General features: G+C 45.1%; 1 protein-coding gene across 1 annotated transcript; it reads left to right on the forward strand.

Moving 5' to 3' along the window:
- Window positions 1–24,605, forward strand: SLC30A8 (solute carrier family 30 member 8). The gene is given in 10 exon segments (XM_064153951.1): window positions 1–80; window positions 10,883–11,075; window positions 16,345–16,495; window positions 19,796–19,949; window positions 20,450–20,639; window positions 20,831–20,881; window positions 20,883–20,912; window positions 21,032–21,137; window positions 22,934–23,068; window positions 24,460–24,605. Coding segments are annotated over 10 exon segments (1,236 nt in total).
- The last annotated feature ends 496 nt before the right edge of the window (window positions 24,606–25,101 follow it).

Here is a 25,101-nt window from a genome sequence, read left to right on the forward strand (position 1 = left end):
ATGGCTGCCACAAAAGGTCTTGAAAGAGCTTGCCTTGTGAGTGAGAGAGACACCAAGAAGTACTCCTTGGCCCTAGACAGGTAACGCAACTCTCTGTTTCCTTCACCTCCATTGCTTTGCCTTTGAGAGCAGCATGAGATCACTGGTCTGCTGGCAGGGAGTTTCACAGTGCATGCAAGGAACTTCTTTCACTCCTTTAAAAATGTTTTGCTTGATTTTTTTGTTCCTTCCCAAACTTTCTTATTAAACGTTTGATGCATTTGCTAGACACCATCCTGATATGCCTGCATTTGTGATGGATTGATCCAATGTACGCTTGAACAAAGTGTCTCCTGCTCTGCATTTTATAAGCTTACTTGATTTATTGTAGGATTCAAAACCTTGTGGCTTATGTTGCAATTCTAGGCTGAATCATAACAGCTCTTCTATTGGTACTATATTTTTTTTCGAGGCTCCTTTATACTTTGAATGTCTCAATTATCTACTTGGTCTGAAAGAATTGTGACAGCATTAAGGGCTTGATCCTGCAGAGTTTTATCCATGCAGATAGTCTGTTACACTTGGAGCTGATGTTCCTCTCATGTGCCAGAGGTCCTGTGAGTAAATGCTTGCTCGAGTAAGGAAAGACCCTCTGAAAACACATGCTGCAGCTTGGTTTAAAAGATTAATATAGTTCTCTGTCACAAAACAGGTTTTCAGCTGAACTGATTTTCTTTCTTCCTCTTGACTCAGGCCAGTAAATGTCTTAAAAAGAAAATAGCTGCTTAGTTGCTGCTTAGCACCTCTTGACATTTCCATTATCTCATCAGGGTTTAGGTTATTTATTGCTTTAGCTCTCTTAAAACATGTGGGACAGAAACTTGGCATAAGCACTGACAGTTCCAATGGCAATCTGTCTCTCCGTGTTCTTATACTGGGGTCACTCTCATTGTATTTTAGTGGTTTGAGTGTCTGGGTTATTGTTTGAATATTACTACATGGCTCCACATATATGTGTGTGTTGAGGAGGCAGGGAATTAATGTGGTCAAGTCAGGAATTTTCATACAAAAATAGAGCTGTTTTATTTCCCCAAAAGCCTGCCCTCAAAACTATATATACAGAAGTTAATTTAGTTTTAATTACCAGATTCAGTTGCCTTGAGAATATCTACAGGGATGCCATTGATAATCTGTTTTGGAAGTCAGAAGTTGGAAAAGGCTTTAGTTATTAATTAATAGCATTTCCCACTTAATAATAAAGCTGAGCCAAAATAACTCATGGTCAGGCTGACTTCGTCCTGTGGCCTGTCCCTCTCGTTCCCTTTCAGCAGCTGCAGGTGGATCGTTAAGGGTCGTTAGGCTTTTCACAAAGGGAACATCTTCATAGATGACCTGGATGAGGGCATGGAGTCAGTCATCAGCAAGTTTGCAGATGACACTAAGCTGGGGGCAGATGTGACTGGGTCGGAGGGCAGAAGGGCTCTGCAGTGGGACCTTGACCGCCTGGACAGATGGGCAGAGTCCAATGGGATGGGGTTCAATAGCTCGAAGTGCAGGGTGCTGCACTTTGGCCACAACAACCCCATGCAGAGATACAGGCTGGGGTCGGAGTGGCTGGAGAGCAGCCAGACAGAGAGGGATCTGGGGGTGCTGATTGATACCCACCTGAACATGAGCCAGCAGTGTGCCCAGGTGGCCAAGAGAGCCAATGGCATCCTGGCCTGCATGAGGAATGGTGTGGCCAGCAGGAGCAGGGAGGTCATTCTGCCCCTGTACTCTGCACTGGTTAGACCACACCTTGAGTGCTGTGTTCAGTTCTGGGCCCCCAGTTTAGGAGGGACATTGAGATGCTTGAGCGTGTCCAGAGAAGGGCAACGAGGCTGGGGAGAGGCCTTGAGCACAGCCCTACGAGGAGAGGCTGAGGGAGCTGGGATTGGTTAGCCTGGAGAAGAGGAGGCTCAGGGGTGACCTTATTGCTGTCTACAACTACCTGAGGGGTGGTTGTGGCCAGGAGGAGGTTGCTCTCTTCTCTCAGGTGGCCAGCACCAAAACAAGAGGACACAGCCTCAGGCTGCGCCAGGGGAGATTTAGGCTGGAGGTGAGGAGAAAGTTCTTCACTGAGAGAGTCATTGGACACTGGAATGGGCTGCCCGGGGAGGTGGTGGAGTCGCCGTCCCTGGAGCTGTTCAAGGCAAGATTGGACGTGGCACTTGGTGCCATGGTCTGGCCTTGAGCTGTGTGGTAAAGGGTTGGACTTGATGATCTGTGAGGTCTCTTCCAATCCTAATACTGTGTGATACTGTGATACCTTAAAGGCTGTAGCAGTCCTTTGGATCTCTTTCTGTATCCAGGCCAGGCGAGAGGGAGAACTCTCAGGCAGGCACCAACATCCAGGCAGGAATGAACTCCAAGGCTGGAACCCCAAAGGCAGGAAGCACCCCAATATTTATGCCCTCTCTAGACAAAGAGCAGAGTTACCACTTCCTTAGGCGCGAAAGGGCACAGCCAATCCCAGCCCGATTCCAGCGCGGGCACTGCACAGTGCCGGAAGGGTCCCTGTTCACCCCCTTCATGCCTGCAAGGCAAGCTGGGGGGGGGAACCAGGCAGCTTTTCCTCTCCCATTCAAGCCACAGAGGGAGAGGAATTTAGGGGTATACAGGACTCCAGGACGATGTGGCATTGTCCAAAATGACTTCTCTGGTACTACTTATGTTTTTAAACCCCTCTTATGTTTCTGCAGTTGGTTACTGAAGACTCTCAGAGCTTTTTGATAGTTTGCAATTTTGTGGGCACAGCTTCAGTACCTGAGGTTCATTAGCCCCTTACCACCTCTGGAGACAAGGGCATCCCTGAGCTTACCCTTTACTCAGTGCAGGGAAGGGGTGTCCTGAGACAGTAAACCCTGTTAGGCTGCTACATCAGGAAGGCCTCATTTTCCGTGGGTCACCAAATCCAGGGAATATCCCCAGTAAGAAGAGGGGTAGGCTGCACGCTGGAGGCAGCTGCTGCTTCTATCTGGGAGCTGACCCACCTTCTGGAGGGGTTGATTACTTTTGTATAAGTACTTCTTGTTTGGCGTTGAAGTCAGTTGGATGACTCATTGCAACAACTGCAGCTGCAGATATGCCCAACAGCCCCAGAGCTCGGGCACGAGTCCCAGGAAAGATCCTGAGGTGGCTGAGCTAGGGCAGCATAACACAGCTCTCCAGGAGGAGGACTTCTCTTCCAGGCATGTGGCTTTTGTGCTTTTCCTCCTCTGGGCTTTTATTCCCAGAGGAAATTTGATTAGCTGCACAATCTAATTACTCTGTCTCAGCAAATCACCAGAAACAAGGGGTGAGAGCTGGGGTCTACCTCCCATTTGGAAGAGCTGACAGCTCAGGGGAAGCCATTGCCCTTTTCCCCTTGCAGCTCAGGGCTCAGAGCCAGCATGGCAGGGGGATGCAGCCTGCTGGGCTCAGGCTTGCACAGACTGGCTGCCTGCACAGCTTTAGGTGTCCTAAGCCGATCAGGAGCAATAAGCTCATCTTAGCCATCGGTATAAATTACCACATTTTCCCCTTCCCTCTGTGTGGACTTAATAAACAGCTCTAATGCTTTCAACAGAATTTGTTTTGCACACAAATTGCCTAGTTCTTTGCTATCCTCCAGTCCCCTTCTTTTAAATAAACTCCATTATTACAACACACAGGGAATAAAAATGGTTTTAGCTTAACCATGTGGGTAGGAAGTCTGAATACAGGTCCTGATGCCTGCACACAAGGCTGGGAGAGAGAGTGCTTTTATCATGCCAAGCTGATAGGTGGTCACTAGCAGGTTTGGATGCATTGAGGTGTCTCATGTTGGACTTTAAATGCTTGCAAAGGGGTGGGTTTTAACTGAGCTCTCCCAAAATCAGATCAGCTGTAGGCTTCTGCATCCTGGCCTGCATCAGGAATGGTGTGGCCAGCAGGAGCAGGGAGGTCATTCTGCCCCTGTACTCTGCACTGGTTAGACCACACCTTGAGTATTGTGTTCAGTTCTGGGCTCCCCGGTTTAAAAGGGACATTGAGATGCTTGAGCGTGTCCAGAGAAGGGCGATGAGGCTGGGGAGAGGCCTTGAGCACAGCCCTACGAGGAGAGGCTGAGGGAGCTGGGATTGGTTAGCCTGGAGAAGAGGAGGCTCAGGGGTGACCTTATTGCTGTCTACAACTACCTGAGGGGTGGTTGTGGCCAGGAGGAGGTTGCTCTCTTCTCTCAGGTGGCCAGCACCAGAACAAGAGGACACAGCCTTAGGCTGTGCCAGGGGAGGTTTAGGCTGGAGGTGAGGAGAAAGTTCTTCCCTGAGAGAGTCATTGGACACTGGAATGGGCTGCCCGGGGAGGTGGTGGAGTCGCCGTCCCTGGGGCTGTTCAAGGCAGGATTGGATGTGGCACTTGGTGCCATGGTCTGGCCTTGAGCTCTGTGGTAAAGGGTTGGACTCGATGATCTGTGAGGTCTCTTCCAACCCTGATGATACTGTGATACTATGATACTATGATACTATGATAATTTAGGTTGGAAAGGACTTCAGGAGGCGACTGAGCCAAACTCCTGCTCCAAGTGGGGTCAACTGAGAGATCAAATAAGGTTGCTTAGGGCTTTACCTGGTCTAGTCTTGAAAAAAAATCTGTCATGCTGGAGACTGTATGGCCTGTGTGGGCAGTCTGCTCCAATCCTGAATTATCTTAGCAGTCAATTTTCCCCCCTTATATTCAGTCTGAAACTCTCAGTTTCAATTTATGACCATTGTTCTCATCCTTCTGCCACGCACACCAATAAAGCTCTGTCTCCTCAATAACCTCCTCACAAATATTGGCACACTCCTGTTAGGCATCTCAGAAACCACCTCTTCTCTAGCCTGGACAAGTTCAGTTCCCTCAGGGCAAGTGCTCCAGTCCTTAACCATCCTGGTGGCTCTCAGCTGAACCCATGGCTCTTTACTGATCTCTTCTCTATTGGGGGACTCCAAAACTGGACACTATGTTGAGGGCTCAGAAGTCTGTCCCAAATGCAGGACTTCACATTCACCATTGCTGAATTTAATAAGGCTGCTGTTGACCCCTTCCTCCAGCCTGCCAATGGCAGCCTCCCCCTCCTATGTATCAGCTGCACCCTTGGGTTGGCATTACCTGCCAGCTTCATCAGGATGCACTCTAGTTAATGGGCAGGACTGAACGCCACTTCTCACCAGCCTCCAGGAAGGGTATGAATGATAATTGTAACAGAGTTTGAAGCTGAGCACTCAGAACCTCCTGCTCTGTGCAAAACTTTGGTCTGTAAGGAGTGGAATTCACTCTCTCTAACTTAGGTTTGAATTAGGTATCTAAGATAGTTTTGTATTATCTTTTCTTCTGCCATCAGTGGTAGTGGTGGGAGAGGATAAACTCTTCAGATGCTTAACCATTTGCTGTGCCACTTTTTATTTGCTGCCATCTATCTAGTGATGTATCCAGTGATTTATCAAAAACTAGGGAATGTCTTGATCAAGTTCCTGAAGTTTCCATGAACAAACATAGATTACTTGATTTCTTACTGACAACAGAGAAGTGTAATATTGACCAGAAACAGTCAGTATCTCAATTCATAAATCAGTGGGTTTGCACTAGAGTGCACCAACTATGCTGTGAGCTAGATTTTGGCTTGATCCATGTACTGACTATGCTGTGAACTAGATTTTGGCCTCATCCAGTGTATATTTCTGTATTTCTGATCATGTGCTTTTATAGGTCATTATAATGAGATTTTGAACACCATCACACAAGTGAAACTCAAGGCTGCTAGTCTCAGGGTTTTTCTTTATACTTTGCCTCTAAGACAAGAGACGTGAGGGGAGACAGGGGGAAAGAGGAGGCAATGCTGAATGCAGCAAAGGTGTGTAAAAACTTCAGGGTTTGTCTTAGTCTAAAAGTTTTCTAAAGTATGACCTGTAGTTGTACCTCTCTATCACAGAAGCCTTAGGCTTGTAATTGATTCCTGCCTGTCAGGCTCACACCACTAAAAAGTTTGAAATGAGCCTGGGAAATGATTTCTTCATGTGGAGATTGATTTTCTATAACAAGTATACAGGGAATACTTTATTTTCCTTCTGCCTTCTTGCACATGATATGAAAACTTTCATGGGATCAAAGAGTCCTCATCAAATAAAGGCTTTTCACCACTCTCTGTGCTGTGCAGAAGTCAATGTTCAGGAAAACTTTAGATGCTTCTTGTGACTCCTGCAGGGTGTTAGCTGGAAGGCCTCATTTGTACTGGCTTGCCAGCTGGCCTCAGGAACACACAGTATTAGGGAACTCAGCAAAACCCATCCCATTACTTTTGCCCTTGTGTTAGGTGATATGAGGACCCTGTAGAAAGGACTGTGTCTGCCCAGTACTGGCCAGATGCTGTCTCCATTTTGTGTACTTTGGGTATGCCCACTTCAGCTCAGAAAGTATATTAGAACTGGGATAGTAAGAGATAGGAAACAGAAATAAGTAGGATACTGGCTCAGCAAATTGATGATTCATGGGTAAAACAATGATGCATATAATGATGCAGATGTGATGAAGGTGAGCAGGGAGTGGCTATTCATGATGCCTAACAGCACAACAACTACTTAAAATATCACAGAATCGTTTAGGTCAGAAAGGAATTTGAAGATCATGGAGTCCAGATCGTCATCATCAGGCAGACAGCTCAAGACTAAGAAAGGAACTCAATACTTTGAAGTCTGCCAGGTTCGTAGAATCATAGAATGGTTTGGGCTGGAAGAGACCTCCTAAGGTCATGTAGTTCAACCCTCTCTGCAGTCAGCATGGGCATCCTCAACTAGATCAGGCTGCCCAGAGCCCTGTTGAGCCTCACCTTGAATATCTCCAGGGATGGGCCCCAACCACGTCTCTGGACAACCTGTTCCAGTGTTCCACCGCCCTCATGGTAAAGGACTTGTTCCAAACATCCAATCTAAATCTGCTCTTCTCTAGTTTGAAGCCATTGCCCCTTGTCCTTCATGTAGGCCCCCTTCAGGTACTGGAAGGCTGCTACTAGGTCTCCCCAGAGCTTCCTCTTCTCCAGGCTGAAGAACTCCAGGTCTGTCAGCCTGTCTTCATAGTGGAAATGCTCCAATCCCCTGATCATTTTCGTGGCACTTCTCTGGACCTACTCCATCAGGTCCACATCTTTCCTATATTGAGGGCTCCAGACCTGGATGCAGTACTCCAGGTGAGGTCTCACCAGAGCAGAGTCAAGTGGCAGAATCACCTCTTTAGATCTGCTGTTCATGGAAGAAAGATCTGTAAAGGTTTATTAGACATAAACTCTGGTTCTAGTCATCTTCCAGCCTTCCCATCTACTAGACATCTAAATGCATGTAAATGTATAAATATTTGTCTTTGCTCTGTGTCCACAATAAGGAAAAGGAGAATTTGGAGATCCAGGCTATAAAGAGGGTCTTAAAGGACTTGGAAATACTCAAGACTGGTGCATTAGTTGGAATAGGAATGTTGCCAGCAGAAGGGAGGTGACTATGATTTTGATATGTTTTCCTCTGAAAGTAGTTTCATTATCCTGTCAGGCACCAAAAAAATTACTATTTTCTCTTGTGAAGGAGATGATCTCCTGTGGGAAGTGCAGTGATTCCACATTTTGCTCTTTTGGCTGTGGATCCCATAATGGTCTAGGAGGATGGCAATTATTCCCATCAGCCTGCAGATCAAGGCACTCAACAGATCAAATGAAAACAAACAAAAGGAAGTTGCAATCAAAAGCCCTTGCTAATGATTTGTGTGGAATCTGCAATATGAATTAATATTTCCTACTTCCCCCCTCCTAGGCATGACTCAGTAGGAGCCTCTGTGACATTCCCCTGACTATCTTTTTCACAAAGGAAAGAGAATTTGAAATGAAGAAAAGATTATTTTTTAATCTGGGACTCTGCTTGCAGTATGCCGGTGCCGAGATCTGATGCTTAAAGGCTACATCTTGCTCTAACACACTCAGAAGGGGCTTGTAGTTTGACAGAGCTGATCTCTGCACCTTAAGCTTTTGATTCACACATTTATAAAACTGTCTCTTAGATTCTTTTAATTAGTGGCAGGCTGCTCTTGGAAGGAAAAAAATAATGGTTACGCATGGGAGCTGGCAGGAGTCTTCCTAAGTCCTTCAGCCAGCTGCTGCTCTGCGAGTTCAAAGGGAGCAGCGAATGCTTGCCGCTTCTGACAGTCAGGCCACTTTTATTTAAGTACCCTTCAGGCAGAAAAATGTGACATTTGTGGATTTACACTGCCTCTGTTTGCTTTTGCATCTGTTCAACAAGATCTGTGGGCAGTGCTTTCCTATCCCTCAGTGCTGCTCTGAGGTTTTGTTAGCTGGTGGAGAGGCTGGAAGCCTAGAGAGGGCAGAGGGACTGCAAAGCGACCCATTTTGTTAACAGCAAAGAGAGGACTCGGTGGCTGAAAAATCTGCAGATGTAATTTTGGCATCCCTGCCCTGCCAGGCTGTTGAGCTGATCATGACTCATGTCGTTAAGATGATTTAATGTTCAATGCCAGCTGAGTTAAAAGGAAATTAATTTTACATGCAAACCCCACAAAAGCATTGGAAGCTAACTCCAGAGACGGATCATGACAAAGAAAAACTTGCATGCCCAGATCTCCAGAGGAGAGTGAGATAACTATAGTGTTTTATACAGCCATCTGGAAGGAATCAATTTGTGATATCTTCTAATTCAGCAGTAAAATATGGTGCATAAAGGACACAGTGTTTGTGAGGAACCTGACGAAGGTAAAACTAAAGGACTGGGGAAGGGCTGGCTAGTAGAGACCTCAGTCACCAGATGAGTAGCCCATTGCTCAGACAGCCCAGCTCCCATTTATTTGTTGTCCTGGGGAAAATAAAGAAAAGATATTGACAAAGGACTAAGAGTACACTGACTCACCATCTCCAGGCACCAGGCACTAGATCTGACCAGTTGTTCTTTGGTGGGGGCTCCTCACGTACAGGGGGAACCAGTCGTCTCTGCTGAACAAACAGAGACCACATGCTGACCTGGCTGGCAAACAGGCTGACTCAGGGGAACGTGCTGCAGCCTTGGAGCATCTCAATGTTTGCAAAACCAAAGCCATGTTGATTATCTCTGGTTGCAGGACTTGGCTGCCAAGGTGGGGCAGCTCTTCTGCTTTTGCCAGTGTCTCCACAGTGCCGCTGAACGCAAGGGATTGAGGCAGCTCTGTGGCTGCCTTTGCCTCTTGCCCATAGGTGAGGTGTGGAGTGCTGGGCACCTGGCAGAACTTTGGATCCACTGAGCAACTGCAGCCGCCTCAGGCTTCACCAAAAAGGCAGCTGGAAGAAGTTTGATCTCAGAGCAGCTTTTTTTCTTGACATTGATTGCTGCAGATTGGCAGTCCTTGGCATGATTTCTTTCCAGCAAGGTTTTAGGTATGTTGACAGTTCCATAAACCATGCAGAAAAGCTACAGAAAGTTGTCAAGATCCATGTACTTCCTGTAGCACAAGTCTCCTTCATGCAGCTCAAGAAACAATTCTTCCTGGTCCCCAAGCAAAGTCCTCAGTCAGAATGGGAGGAAAAAAGCTGTAGTTACTGGGACGGCTAAGCCCATCCCCAAGCTAATTTCAGACTTGGAAACAGCAGTGAAGTTTGCTGCTTTCCCATGTAGGCTTGCAGGCTATGACCTCTGCCCACACAGACCTCAAACAGCTGTAAGGTGTGACTATATGGATGTTATATATCTGCCTCTGGACAGAATTCACCTTTGGATGCCACAGTGTGCTCCCACAAGTCTCAGTACACAGCAGGGGATGCTTTGCCAACAGAGTTTCCACATTAGAAGCAGCTGTGGCAGTAAATGTTTTATCTAAAAAGATAAAATGGTTTATAGCTGAGCCTCCAGAGACAGGGTTTAGAGCAGGGATTTTTTGCCATTTGGACTCTTCTCAGTTGTAAGACAAGGAGGAGGGAACGTCCTTGTTCACTGAACCACCTTGGGACTTCCCCTGGAGCAGACTCTGGGCTGGTTTAGTGGAAGCAGCAGTTGTCATGGCTATCCGGGAGCTCCCACAATTACAATGCAAGGTGCTTGGCTTCAGGTCTCCACACCCATCTCATATCTTCTATGTAGGAACCCTGAGAAGAGCAGCACTGAGGTTTTGTGGTAGAGCAAACTTGAGTGGGAAATCACCTTGTGGCAGAGCAAAGCTCAAAGAGCCACATCTGCTGGACTTCTCACCCTTCTAGAAAATCAGTGGCACAAAGGGGGTCAGCATACTGTGGAGAATTGATTTTCTAAATTATCGAGTGTCTTTGAAGCTTTTAATAAGCACAGAAGCCCTGCTGGAAGATTGACAGGGTTTGTACAGATGTGAAAATCTGAAATAAAATTGTCCTGCGTGCCAAGAGAAGAGGGAAATATCTTTAGTCAATTACATTTGAGGAAATTGATGTTTAAATAGCCTTCTTGCTAAAGATGTTAGGAACAAAACCCACAGGTATTCCACTGAACTTTCTCCATGTTAAATATTCCACTGAACTTTCTCCATGTTGTGTTGAATTCAGTTACTGTTTGCCTCAGGTATGGCTTTTTCAAAACTGTACTGTGTGCATAAAATACACAGCCTGAGAAAGTCATCCTGTGCCTCACAAACTGCTGTGTGATGTAGGAGAGCTCGAGGAGCTGGGAAACACAGCCAGAGCAGTCATTTCATGTGCAGCTCCCTCCTGCAGTGCCCTGCTTGTGTGAGCAAGCCCTTTCTATGACCTGCTCTGTTGTTCCCAATGCTGCTTTTATCCTTCCAAAGCTTTAATTACACAGTTTCTGGGCTGCAAGGCTAGATGTCCAAATAACCATGCTTTTTCTTTTTTAACCTTCTGTTTCTTTCAATCCCAAAGGATGAGCTGGCATCAGAAGAATTTAAATGAAGAGAGGCAGCAGCAGGAAGCAGAAGTTACTGAAGCTAATCCGGCATATCACTGTCACAGCTACTCACGGGCCTATGAGAACAGAAAAAGGGAGCAGCATCAAGCCAGGAGGAAGCTCTGTTTAGCATCAGTAATTTGCATCCTCTTCATGATTGCTGAGATTATAGGGGAGTATGTTTGCCCAAAGAGAGCTCAGTTTGTTGCCCAGCACATCCCCCCCTATTCATGCACTTTGGTATACACCCTGACTACAGGCACCTATAATGCACAGAGGTGAACCCACCTGGATCCTGTAACTTTCCTTTCTCCCTAATCTTGAAAGGAATGGTGGAGGTTTGGGAAGTAAGATTATCAGGCTATTTTTATGTGTTCATTTAAGGATTGCATCTGTGTAGGAACACAAAGATCAGTGAATGGTCTGAACTGTTCTCCCAGATCCCATTTGGCTAAAAGTGGTTAGCATCGTGTCACAAAAAGTTTCTAATAGATTGGATTACCTTTTTTTTTAGAGGTCAACAATTACATTTTATTTACTTCTTTATTTTTATTTTTACATTTTTATAGGTTTTATTTATTTATAAAATATTTCATTTTTATTTATTAATTTTTAATATTTTAAATTCAATTTGTTGAGGCAAATGAGACCTCCACGTTAATGAACTCTGCAAGCAGCAGTCTTTACAAAATCCAGAGCTAGAGTCACCATCTGCTTTGCTTCAGTTAAGTCAATGTATTTATACCAAGGCATATTTATCTCTTTAAATTGGCCTGCCGGTGTGTTTCTGGATCAATGGAAGATTACTCCCCTGTCTAATTAGCTTTCACTTCTGGAACCATCCTACAATATCTAATATTATGTATTTGGCAGGCTGATAGAGCATTAGCTTTCATTTTGTCCCACTGATCTGCTCTCTGCATGGCTTCTGTGGTATTTATACCCACCTGATAATTTCTGGCTCTCTAATTTCCCCTTCTCCACAATGAGGTGAGGTGAGGCGAGGTAAAGCATCAGGAATCCCACAGACTTTTGTCACATGTAGCCAAGGGAACGGAACAAAAATTAGCCAGCAACCCCTCTGAAACACAGTTTCCCTGTTTCAGCATCTCTGGAGTCCCATGCAAAGGAAACAGAAAGGCTTTGCACCGCCTGCAGGTGAGAAGCGGAGGCCCTGAAGGAGCTGCCGCATTCCCACCCACTCCACCACCAGCCAAACCCAGCAGGGACTTGTCCAACTCTTCCCTCCCATGCGCTTCATCTGCACGAAGCCCTGTTTGTAGGTCACAAGCGTTCCCTCCACGGAAGCCGGTGCCTAGCGCCGATCCCCGAGCAGCAATTCCAGCGCCAGAAGCAATGCATTATTAACGCAACAGCAGAATCGGATGGCTTAGGTTTGGTGAATGCAGCAGCCTTAGAGGATAATTGGAAGGACAGATGAGATGTTAACTAAATGTTTCATTTTGCTTAATGAATCACACAGCTTTTTTTTTCTCAGTGACAGCTTAAGTAACAAGCTTGAAGACCATTTTGCTTCAGCCCATTACACTTTGACAAACCAGTTATTAACTGCGGTTACAGGCAGCAGCCTATGGAGATTTCTGTAATTATGGAGCACACATTTAATTTTTCTAATCGTTAGGCTAGGCTGCCAGTGCCTGGTGATTGACCATTGACTGACTGACAATTTCTACTGCTTCCTCATGTACAAAGCTGTAAACATCCATTGTGGGTAATAACAAGCCATAAAGACCACTTGTTGGGAGTATTGACACAAAGCAATGAAAGCCCATAACTGTTATACAGGCCCTTCTCTTAAGGGCAAACAGCTTCTGTGGGCATTATTATGCTAAACAGAAGCAGTAAAGCTGTGCCACTCTTGAAGAGGTTGGGAAGTTGTGCTTCTTTGAATCTCTGCATCTTTCCCCTGATATTATTTTTCAAACCATCTGTGCTGGCCCTTAGTGCTCTCCCAAAAGGGGCACTGTTGCCTGTGCCTGATACACAAACTGTCTCAGAAAGACAATTATCTTAGAATCATAGAATCATAGAATCAACCAGGTTGGAAGAGACCTCCAAGATCATCCAGTCCAACCTAGCACCCAGCCCTAACCAATCAACTAGACCATGGCACTAAGTGCCTCATCCAGTCTTTTCTTGAAGACCCCCAAGGACGGCATCATTCTTCTGATGCAGATCCATCCCAACCTCCATAAATTTGGAGATATTAGTGAAACTGATGACACCCTGTGCATGGCCCTGGTGTAAACGTACTTTCCAAGGACTTCCAGTCAATGAGGACTACGTACGTCATGTTAAATGTGCAGATTTGTTTTCTACAACACCCTGCTCCCATCTGACTGCAAGAGAAGGAAAAAACACTGCAGTAATAACTGTAAAAAACAGCTTTGATAAACTTAGCCAGGCTCATCAAACATTGCATAGACTGAGGTGGTTTAGTGTTGACCCTCCAGTGCTGGGTCAAAGGTTGGACTGGATGACCTTTGAGGTCTCTTCCATCCAGATATGCTCTGTGTGATTCTGATTCTGTGTGTGGTTTTCTAAGTAATTTATTTCCTTTTAGGCACTAGAAAGAGAGACCAACCCAGCATGTGCACTCATGTTAAAAAGGACTACAAAGACTTAAACATAGAATCATAGAATCAGCCAGGTTGGAAGAGACCTCTAAGATCATTCAATCCAACCTATCACCCAGCCCTAGACAATCAACTAGACTATGGCACTAAGTGCCTCATTCAGGCTTTGCTTGAACACCTCCAGGTAAATGGCAACTCCACCACCTCCCTGGGCAGCCCACTTCTATGCCAATCACTCTCTCTGGGGAGAACTTCCTCTTAACATCCAGCCTATACCTCCCCCAGCAAAACTTGAGACTGTGTCCCCTTGTTCTGTTGCTGGTTGCCTGGAGTTGCTAAGATAAGCAAGCTAAGATTTCAGAAACTCACCCAAAGGCATCAGGTAGAGCAGTAATACTCAAAAAAATAATCTGCCAACATATTTCAAAGACAGCAGGATAGAGGTAAGCTTTTGTAATGCTATCCTACAGAACATGGGGATTCAGCACCTAAAATCCAACAGGATTTTGCAGGCAGCCTGCACTCTACATGTTTTCTTGCTGAAAGATAGCTGGTACCTTGGTTAGAATCACAGGATCAACCAGGTTGGAAGAGAACTCCAAGATCATCCACTCCAACCTAGCACCCAGCCCTAGACAGTCATCTAGACCATGGCACTAAGTGCCTCATCCAGGCTTTTCTTGAACACCTCCAAAGACGGTGACTCCACCACCTCCCTGGGCAGCCCATTCCAATGCTAATCACTCTCTCTGCGAAGAACTTCCTCCTAACATCCAGCCTATGCTTCCCCCAGCACAACTTGAGATGTTATTAGCATCTGTGCACTTTCAGACAAGCCTGCTTCCCTCTGCTTTGCAGAATTGCTTCCCACTTGAGAAGCAGTGACCCTGCTAGCAGTGGAAGTCTAAGAGCTCTGTCACGACCAAGCAATAGATGTGCATTTACACCCGTGCATGCTCCAGGAAATCCCTCTGCTGTGGAACTTTTCACTTTACTGCAAAGAAAGAGATGCCTCCAAATTCTGCAGTTGTGCTTGCTCCCTTTTGAGAGGCAACTTTCCAACAGCTGTTTATGGGATGTATAGAGGCAAAAGAGAGAGCTACTGCATGCCTTATATGTGCAATACACAACCTCCTGCGGTGACAAGCCGCATGCAGTATTAGGTATATTAATCTAGAATCTGCATGTGGGAGGAAAATACAGAGGCAGTCCATCCTGCTGGCATGAAGACTTCCCATCTCTAAGGAAACAAGAGATATGTCTACACGGCCCTTTGGCAGTGGTATCTTGCTGAAGGTTTGAATGAATCATTTAGTGATGTTTTCTGGGATTCATTGGGTTGTAATCAGGAGAAGCAGGTGAATAACTGAAGTTAACTAAATGCAGGCAGAATTATGGAAATACATTGCTAAATACAGAAACTGGGCATTTTGGCTGTATTATCTCCCTACGAGGAGAGGCTGAGGGAGCTGGGATTGTTTAGCCTGGAGAAGAGGAGGCTCAGGGGTGACCTTATTGCTGTCTACAACTACCTGAGGTGTGGTTGTGGCCAGGAGGAGGTTGCTCTCTTCTCTCAGGTGGCCAGCACCAGAACGAGAGGACACAGCCTCAGGCTGCGCCAGGGGAAATTTAGGCTGGATGTGAGGAGAAAGTTCTTCCCTGAGAGAGTCATTGGACACTGGAATGGGCTGCCTGGGGAGGTGGTGGAGTCGCCGTCCCTGGAGCTGTTCAAGGCAGGATTGGACGTGGCACTTGGTGCCATGGTCTAGCCTTGAGCTCTGTGGTAAATGATTGGACTTGATGATCTATGAGGTCTCTTCCAACCCTGATGATACTGTGATACTGTGTGATACTGTGATCTCAGATACCCATTCTTCTACATTTTCACTCTGATGAAAAGATTCCCCTGCCATAACAAGTTGGCCAGACAGCTTCCTGCCTGTGATCCCTGTCTTCTCCCGCAGCCACTGGCAGCTGGGGTAGCTTACAGCAATCTTTTAGTTTCTTTGGATTCGCCTTTTGCTCTGAGACGTACTCAGAAGAATTTGGCAATGTAATTATATTTAGCTTGGTGGTTTAAAAGAAATGTGGCTGCAGATAACCTAAAATGGTTTGGGTAGGTTTTGTTTGTTTTTCAGAATTCACTTGAAATCCAAACCCTCCAAAGTAAAATGACATTCAGCCACATTTTTCCAGCTCTAGCAGGAAAATTAAATCATGCATTACAGATGCAAAATGATAGATTAGTTCTGAGTACAGAACATTTGTCTCTCTGCCCTCATCAAAAAGGTTGGTTATTTATCACAGCTTTTATACTAGGACCTTTCATTGAGTGTTGCCTGTGACAAATAAACAGTTGGGCATCCAGCCATCCAAAACTCGGGAAGAGCATGCCTATGTTCCTATAACAAATAGGAAATGAATCCCATAACCTAATTCCCTGAGTTTTTGTATGCACATAAAAGTGTCAGTAGTCTGTGAAAAGATAGCAGGGGAATACTGGGAATGTGATCCTTAATGCTGCTTCTCACAAAGAAATATGATATTAAAGTAGTCATAATAAACCAGTCCAACAGTAATATAACCCCAGCACTAAAGCACCACAACTCTATTGTCCTTAGGACTCTCTTTCTCTCAGACAAAAAAAATTAGCTCAGTTCTAGCTGTTAAATCATATCTTTCACTGCATGAGTGAGGTACAAAGTGAAATTACCTTCATTTGAAGAGTTTTGAACATTGAAAACTGAGTGCTCCCTTCAATTCACAGCAAAGCAGGTCTCGGGTTTGATCTGGGCAAGTCAAACGCCTGAGCAGAGCCATGATACGGATGGGTGTTTCACACAGGTGGGCAGATCGCCGGGAGCCTGGCAGTGATCACGGATGCGGCACACATACTTGTGGACCTGACGAGCTTCCTCATCAGCCTCTTCTCGCTGTGGATCGCCTCCAAACCTCCCACCAAACAGTTCACTTTTGGGTGGCACCGAGCAGGTAGCAAACATATCACAGTATAAACATGTGGAAGGAGAAAGGGAACTCATCGTAGTTAGGGACTGGAAAAAGTGCTGGCGTGTAACATAGGTCTGCAGATACATTGAGATTGTGCACTGGTGTGCTCAAAGCCCCTAGAACACATAACAAACAAAGCAAGCCAGTGAGCTCCAGAGAAGTAAAGAGCATGGCCCTGTCTTATCCATAAATGTCTGTCATTTCATCCATTTCATATAGTCTTGGGGTGGTGTTTGCTTTAGCAACTTCCCTCAGTAACCTGAGTGCAAGGAGGATTGAGTCTTCAATCTACTGTGAACTACAAGTTTCTATGAAAGCAGCAGTAGTCCTAAAACTGAGACTCTTCTCCATTAATTGAATGCCAAAGCAGATCATTGAATTATTGTTTAATGGTAACAATGTTATATTTGTAGGAAACTGAAATCCTTTAGCATTTCCCATTTCCCAAAATATTCTCCCTGTGTATCTCTTTGTCGCTGCTGGGGCTTTGTCAGATGGAAGCACTGGGAAGTTTTTCAAGTTCTCTGCCCTCAGTCAAAATATATTTACAGATGACATCTAATGCTGAAAGACATACGAAGAAAGTTCTTTTACAAAAGGCAAGACACCAGTAAAATATCAGCTATGAGAAAAAAAACACATTTCTAGAGGCACGAGTGGAGATTTTGATGCCTAAATTTCAGTATCTACATGTAGGTGAGCACAGATAAGCACAAAGTCCAAGTGTCTGACACGTTCAACAGAAATCTAGACTCCATTTATCTTCCTAAACATAGAAGTCTAGTGTTACATATTTGGAATGTCTGAGACTTACAGATAGGAATGGCAGCTATTGCAGAAGACCCACAGGAGACTGCACAGGATGCCAGGCACAAGACCAGGGCATTTCAAATATCACCAGATGCTCATAGTTAAGAAACCAGGATTCACTCCCATTTAGTCGATGGAACAGGAAGCTGTGTGAATCACTGTTAACTTGATGATCATTGTGCACAAAGGGAGCTTAGACACTTAGCTCACACCTACATGTAGACATTCTAATTTTGTTGTCTCTGTCTGGAGATTAATTCCATGCTCAATGTGTTAGGGCTCTGTTTAGTCATTCACATGTAATTGATTAGTGCTGTTTCAAATGTCCTAATCGATTCCACAGTCTCTAGCTGGCACTGCAGTCTATGGGTCCTCTATACATCTCATGTCAAGCCATACATGGAGGTGTCAGTGTGTCTCAAATGTCTCTAGACACCTGCACACCGAAACTGAGGACTCAGATAATAAATGCTTCAAGGATGTTTGATATGAAGGTCCAGCAGCAGCTTCTGACTCAGGATGTTTGGTGGCCAAGGTTACTTGGAGCTACAAAATGCACCAGAGCAGACTTGTCTTTGTACCATGCTATACTTGTCTTTAGATTGCTCCCTAAGTGTGTTCTCCCAGCTCTGCTGGGTGACAGAGAAGTTTAGTGTGACAGAAGTGTGGTTGGCATTATGCAGACAGCACACAGCTGAATCTTCCAGCATCATCAAACTACTTCTTACCACCATTTGATCCATAACTACTTTTTATGTTTATGCTCTTATCCTGGGAGGCTTTGGGCAACCTGCTCTTGTTAAGGATGTCTCTGCTTACTGCAGAGGGGGTTGAATTAGATGATCTTTGGAGGTGCCTTCCAATCCAGACCATTCTGTGATTCTGTGTGAAAGTGAAAGAGAGAATAATCTCTTACAGCCTCACCCTCAGTCAGTGCCAGATTTTGTTAGTGTTTTTGTCACTGCAATGTAGAGCCTCAAAACAATTTTTTCACAGCCTTTGCATCATGGTAGCAGAGAGCCTTGCACCAGATGTCAGTGCCTATATAATTGCATTCTAGGATAGTTATCCAGGGTTTTGTTTATTTTCTGATCTATATTTCCAGTTTAATATGCTGGTGAGCTCCTTATTGTAATACCTGAGGGCGATCAGGTGAGTGACAGAGTTGCTGTGCACTGACTACTAAGGTCTGGCAGCCGCAGCCCTCTGTGACACTGGAAGCTGGTTTTTAACTTCTTTTCTCACACTGACAAATAGGGTTTGTCATGCAAAGGCTGGATATGATGGGGTGCAGGTTTGGAAGCCATCTGAATGCCTCATGTCCTCTAACCTAGAATGAGGCAGTAGTAGAACCAGTCAAGACAGCTGCAAATTTTAGGCAAAGTGGTTCTTTTGATAAGCATCTGAAGCCTGGGCTGTTGCAAGAGGTGTGACCCTTAGAATAATATACTCATTGTCATAAGTTGAGTTCTTCCTGCTGTTTTAGACTGAGAGTGGAAGGCTGTGCAAGTTCTTTGCCCTTCCTGGCCATCTACTGCCTTTCACTTTATTGTGAGCTTTCATTTTCTTTGGTGTTGTCTCACTTGTGCTCATAAAGTGCTGCATTTACCCATTTGAGTCACATGCCAATTATTGCTCTCACATCCTATTAAAATCATGCTACACACGTTCATACAAATATCCCTGGACCTCTCCTATGGCAGTGCAATAAAAGGTGGCCTTGGGAACTGGATTTATTTGAGCCCAATCCAGAGCCAATAGAGACAAAATTAAATTTTGTTGCCCCAGGGTAAAAAATAGCTTCTTTTGTCCTCATCACGGCTGGTTGCACAAAAACAATTTTGTGGCATTGGCAGGATGAGTTCTGGAAGAGGGGAAGGAGAGACTTTGCTGGCAAGACCTCACTGGGGGCTGTCACTACATTTCTGAAACGTGAAGTGACAAGAGCTGTGCAGGAACAAGGGAGGCTCTTGGAGGGGCAATATGTCTGCAGTGGGTTTCAGTGAGCTGTGGTTCTCTCCATCCCTCCAGCTTCTGCTCCCATGACCAGATAGTCTTTTTGGGAAAGAAGGGTGGGTTCCTAGGGTCTTCACCCCAGGGAAGGGGTGGCAGGGCCAGACAACTACCTAAGGTGTAAGAGAATTGCTCTTCTGTACTTTCTTACCCTTAAAGCTCCTTTAGCTCCTACCCAAACTCCCCAAATCACCTATTTCACTTCTCTAATTTCTGTAAATGGTTCATGAACTCAGCACTGGGAAGGAGACAAAAGAAGGAGCAGACAGAGCATGGTTAGGCCACCACATCCATAGGGCTGCAATTTGCTACTGCCAGAAAATATTTAGGCCCATTTCCTATGAGCACACAGGAATTAACTCTCCTGGCTATAATGCTTACAGCTCCGGAACCATTAGCATCAATCTCTTAACCTTTCTGTTACGTCTCTTGTTATAATCAGATTGTTTTAATTCCTAGAAATTCTGGGAGCTTTGGTGTCTATGCTGATCATTTGGATGGTGACTGGTGTGTTGGCATACTTGTCTAGCATGAGGCTGCTACACCCCAATTACAATATTGATGCTCCAGTGATGCTCATTACCTCTGCTTGTGCCGTGCTCGCCAACATCCTGTAAGTTGCTTTGTTTTCCTCTCAGTATAACTTTTGAACCTTGACCCTGCTGCTGTGTTTCAATAGAAGAACACTACAGAGATATTTGCCTGGAAAAATAGAAAGTGTTTATAATTTTCATGAGGATATGGAAAGGGGGAGAGAAAAGACATCCTGCTTCTCATTCAGGGTTGCAGTTACTCTCTTCCTTTCTGTTAGCTTCCATACTGGGAAGGCAAATTATGAATGCAGGGAAAGATTAACCTCCATCTCACTTTTTATTAGATGTCAGAACATTCAAGAACTCATCTAAAGTGAAGCCTCATTAATTACCCCATTCACAACCTTTTTTATTTATATGCAGAACACTGATTTGCCTAGGAATTATCTGCTTAGCCACTATGGATTTTTACTTAGTGTGTTCAGCATTCAGAAGTGAGAGCAGTGATGATGTGTGTGGCATCGCCGCTTTCAGAGAGGCAATAATCCCACTGATATTTCTAGCTTTACATCTCTTGCAGACTGAGCCTGATTCTGCATCAGACTGGCCACGGGCACAGCCATGGGGCACAGGCCAGGGAGCATATGTTGTCCCCTCTGGACAAGCCAGCCCTGAGCAACACCAGTTTGCGGGCAGCCTTTGTGCATGCCATCGGAGACCTGTTCCAGAGTATTAGTGTGCTAATTAGTGCACTTATCATCTTCTTTAAGGTTAGTTTATGAGTTCACTTGCTTTCCTTGCAATTAAGGATAACAGTTGACTGTGACACTAGCTACTATGTAAATATTTCCTCCAGCTTAATGATATAAATAATAACTTAGCCAAAGAAATACAATTATTCTTGGGAATTGGAATGGCTGTTGGGAGTGTAACCCTTGCTCCTTGGTGTTTCAATTGCAAGGAGGATACTTTGGTGTCTCTCTCTTTCTTCTTACATAGCACCTTCATTCCTGGGTGCTGAGGCTCCCTAACTGGCAAAGGAGGTCAGCACTCATTCTACACTAGATGAATGTATTATTCTTAGTGATTAACTAATGAAATATGGAAATAACCAACAAAAAAATGGAACTAACAAACCACTATGCTCATGTTTTTTTTCTAGCCGGAATACAAAATAGCTGATCCCATCTGCACATTTGTGTTTTCCATCTTTGTTTTGGCAACAACCATCACCATTTTAAGGGATATTTTGGTTGTGTTAATGGAAGGTAGGACCTGATTTGAGAATGAATAGAGTTATATTTTGTGGTTTTTTTTTTTACTCTCTCTTTCTCCAAGAGACTTATACTGACTGCCAAAATACAGCAGCACACTTCTGTATCAGTTTCCACTATACTCATAATTCTATAATACCTTTATACTGGATGATCTTGGAGGTCTCTTCCAACCTGGCTGATTCTATGAATTACAATTTTAATCAAAACTGTTTTCTACCACTGCACTAGAAGACTTTCAGAAATGCCAACTTCCACAAAAAAAAAAAACTCTGTACTAGTGTTTTGCTAATGAATTCTCAACGTGTTCCTAGATTGAGTTGCTTTGCTTTGTTGTATAAGAGTGCTTTTTGTTACCCTTTGGCATGCGAAATGTCTACTCACTGTTCATTGGGTAATTCCTTCACCCATGTGAAAAACAAGTCTTTGCCAAGAAAAGGAAAAAGAAAAGAAAAAAGAAAAAGAAAAAGAAAAAGGGAGAGAGAGAGAAAGAAAAAGAGAGAGAGAGAGAGAAAAAAAAAGAGAAAGAGTATCTGAAGGGGGCTTACAGGAAGGCTGGGGAAGGACTATATACAAGCTCTTGTAATGTTCCACATGACATCCTGGTCACCAGACTGGATAAACATGGGCTTGATGGGTGGAGCACGGATGGATAAGGAATTGGCTGGATGGTGGCATGAAGAGAGTGGTGATCAAGGGCACAATGTCCACCTGGAGACCAGTGACAAGTGGCTCCCTCGGGGGCCAGTGCTGGCACCAGTGCTGCTTAACCTCTTTGTCAGTGATATGGACAGAGGAATCAGTGCACCCTCAGCAAGTTTGCAGATGACACTAAGCTGTGTGGCACAGTGGAATTGCTGGAGGGAAAGGATCCATCCAGAGGGACTTGGACAGGCAGAAGGCATGTGCCCAGGCCAACCTCATGACATTCAACAAGGCCAAGTGTAAGGTCCTGCACCTGGGTCAGTGCAATCCCAGTCACAAATCCATGCTGGATGGTGAATGGCTGAGAGCAGCCCTGAGGAAAAGGACCTGGGGGTCTGGGTTGATGAAAAGCTCAACATGAGCCTGCAGTGTGAGTGCATCCCAGACAGCAGCCCTGTGCTGGGCTGCAGCAAGAGCAGCATGGCCAGCAGGGCAAGGGAGGGGCCAATGGCATCCTGGCCTGGATCAGGAATAGTGCAGCCAGCAGGACCAGGGAGATCATTCTGCCTCTGTACTCAGTGCTGGCCAGGGCACAGCTTGAGTACTGTGCCCCATTCTGGGCCCCTCAAGTTAAGAAATATGTTGAGGTGCTTGAATGTGTCCAGAGGAGGGCAACAAAGCTGGTGAGGAGGGTCTGGAGCTCAGCCCTATGAGGAGCAGCTGAGGGGGCTGGGGGTGTTCAGCCTGGAAAAGAGAAGGCTCAGGGGTGACCTCATTGCTGTCTACAACTATCCAAAAGGAGGCTGTAGCCAGGTGGGGGTTGGTCTCTTCTCCCAGGCAACCAGTGACAGAATAAGGGGACACAGTCTCAAATTGTGCCAGGGCAGGTTTAGTCTGGACGTTAGGAAGAAATTTTTCACAGCAAGAGTGATTGGCATTGGAATGGGCTGCCTGGAGAGGTGGTGAAGTCACCATCCCTGGAAGTGTTTAAAAGGAGGCTGGGTGAGACACTTAGTTAATTAGAAGGGTTAGGTGATAGGTTGGACTTGATGATCCTAGAGGTCTTTTTCAACCTGTTTAATTCTGTGATTCTGTGATTCTTACCTCTTTGAAATCTTTTTCTTCCACCCACTTATTCTTACAAGGAACATCAAAAGGATTTGGTTATGATGCAGTGAAAGCAAGAATTTTAGCAGTTGAGAAAGTGGAGTCTGTTCACAACCTTCATCTTTGGTCCCTGACAACAAATCAGACTCTCCTATCTGCCCATGTTGCCACAGGTCAGTAAATTTCTCTAAATAGGGAGAGGCTGAGGGAGCTGGGATGGTTTAGCCTGGAGAAGAGGAGGCTCAGGGCAGACCTCATTGCTGTCTACAACTACCTGAAGGGTGGTTGTAGCCAGGTGGAGGTTGGTCTCTTCCCCTAGACAACCAGAAACAGAACAAGGGGACACAGTCTCAAGTTGTGCTGGGGGAGGTCTAGGCTGGATGTTAGGAGGAAGTTGTTGTCAGAGAGAATGATTGGCATTGGAATGGGCTGCCCAGGGAGGTGTTCAAGTAAAGCCTGGATGAGGCACTTAGTGCCATGGTCTAGTTGACTGGCTAGGTTGGGTGCTAGGTTGGACTGGATGATCTTGGAGGTCTCTTCCAACCTGGTTGATTCTATGATTCTATGATTCTAAGTATTCGGCTGCTGCTTATTGAAAATGAGCTTCTTTTGACTGAGATACAACTGACCATATCTGTTGCTTGTTAAAACAAATGCCATCATTTTGTTGAAAAGATAGCAACAAACAACAGCTCTCAAACCCTCCTCCCAGAAACCTTACCGAAACGACAGGCACAAACACAGAACTTGGAAACTGCAGAGATTGTGGAGCAAGGGAGTCAACTAAAATGTATTTTAAATAAATTAGAAAAACTAGACCCAGGATGGATTTTTCTCACAACATCAAATCTGTTTTGGAGTGGATTTATCAAACTCAAAAACTGTTGATCCCTTTAAAAAAAAAACACAACAGAACAACATGTAGGTCAAATCTTCATTCCTGCTGCATCTCTAGCTGTAAAATGATCTTTAAAACATAGCTTGGAGTGTAGAGGAACCTCCAGGGGAAGAGCTGATCTTTAAAAATCCTCTTTTAAAAATGTAATCTTTATCCCTGTTGACAAATCATCCACTGCACAGATCAATTGTCTTGTTTGTCTCTTCCTTTGTACATGTTAAGGTTTGTTAAAAGAAAATATTCCATCTAGGTTTGGACAAGAACATGAGGCAAAGCCCCATGTGGAGTCCCCCTTCCTAAAAAAAAAGTGGGGTGTATCAGCCACCTGAACCACTTGGCACTGTTTCTGCCCCCTGACTGGATGAACTAACTTTTATTAAGCATTCCTGCTTTCCTCCACTCTTCTGCCAGGCTGAATTTCTTTGGTGATTACTCTTAGCTCTGCTCTTGCCAAAATTGCATATTCCATCCACATTTGAATGAACATACTTCTGCTGACATGCAGGTTCCTGAAAGGAGGACAAAAAGGACAAGAAACCCTTCCCAAAACAAACTTCTGTTAGAAGTTTGCAAGTAGTTTCTGTCAGTGACCACTTACTCTGCTTTAAAGGACTGCATGCTATTGTATCACATGCATTGTGATTTTCTTCTGTTTGCTACCTACAGCAGACACAGCAGACAGCCAGAAGGTTTTAAGAGATATTACTCAAGCCCTGTTTGAGCACTACGGCTTCCACTCCATCACCATTCAGATTGAACGGGGAGAGGATCAGAAACAAGACTGTGTCTTCTGCCAAGAGCCCAGTGATTAAAGGGAGCAGTACCCTACGTGAAACCAAGCCTCTTGCAAGTCAATGAAGAATAGATGTGCTGTTCGTGTTTCACTGGTTAAAAGCAAATGTTAATTAACTCAACTACAAAGCCCTGCAATTGTGAGCAGTACATGGACCTTTATTTGTTGGCAATGTCTACCAGAATCATAGAATCAACCAGGTTGGAAGAGACCTCCAAGATCATCCAGTCCAACCTAGCACCCAGCCCTAGCCAGTCAACTAGCCCATGGCACTAAGTGCCTCATCCAGGCTTTTCTTGAACACTTTTCCAGTTAGCCTATTTATTTCCAGCAGTGTGCACTTGCAGCCCAGAGGCCAACCAGAGCCTGGGCTGCATCAGGAGAAGAGTGGCCAGCAGGGTGAGGGAGGTCTCTGGTGAGACCCCATCTGGAGTACTGCATCCAGTTCTGGAGCCCCCATTACAAGAAGGATGTGGATGTGCTGGAACATGTCCAGAGAAGGACCACTGGGTTGA

The sequence above is a fragment of the Pogoniulus pusillus genome, chromosome 14 (genome assembly GCF_015220805.1).
Source record: "Pogoniulus pusillus isolate bPogPus1 chromosome 14, bPogPus1.pri, whole genome shotgun sequence".
Lineage (NCBI taxonomy): Eukaryota > Metazoa > Chordata > Aves > Piciformes > Lybiidae > Pogoniulus > Pogoniulus pusillus.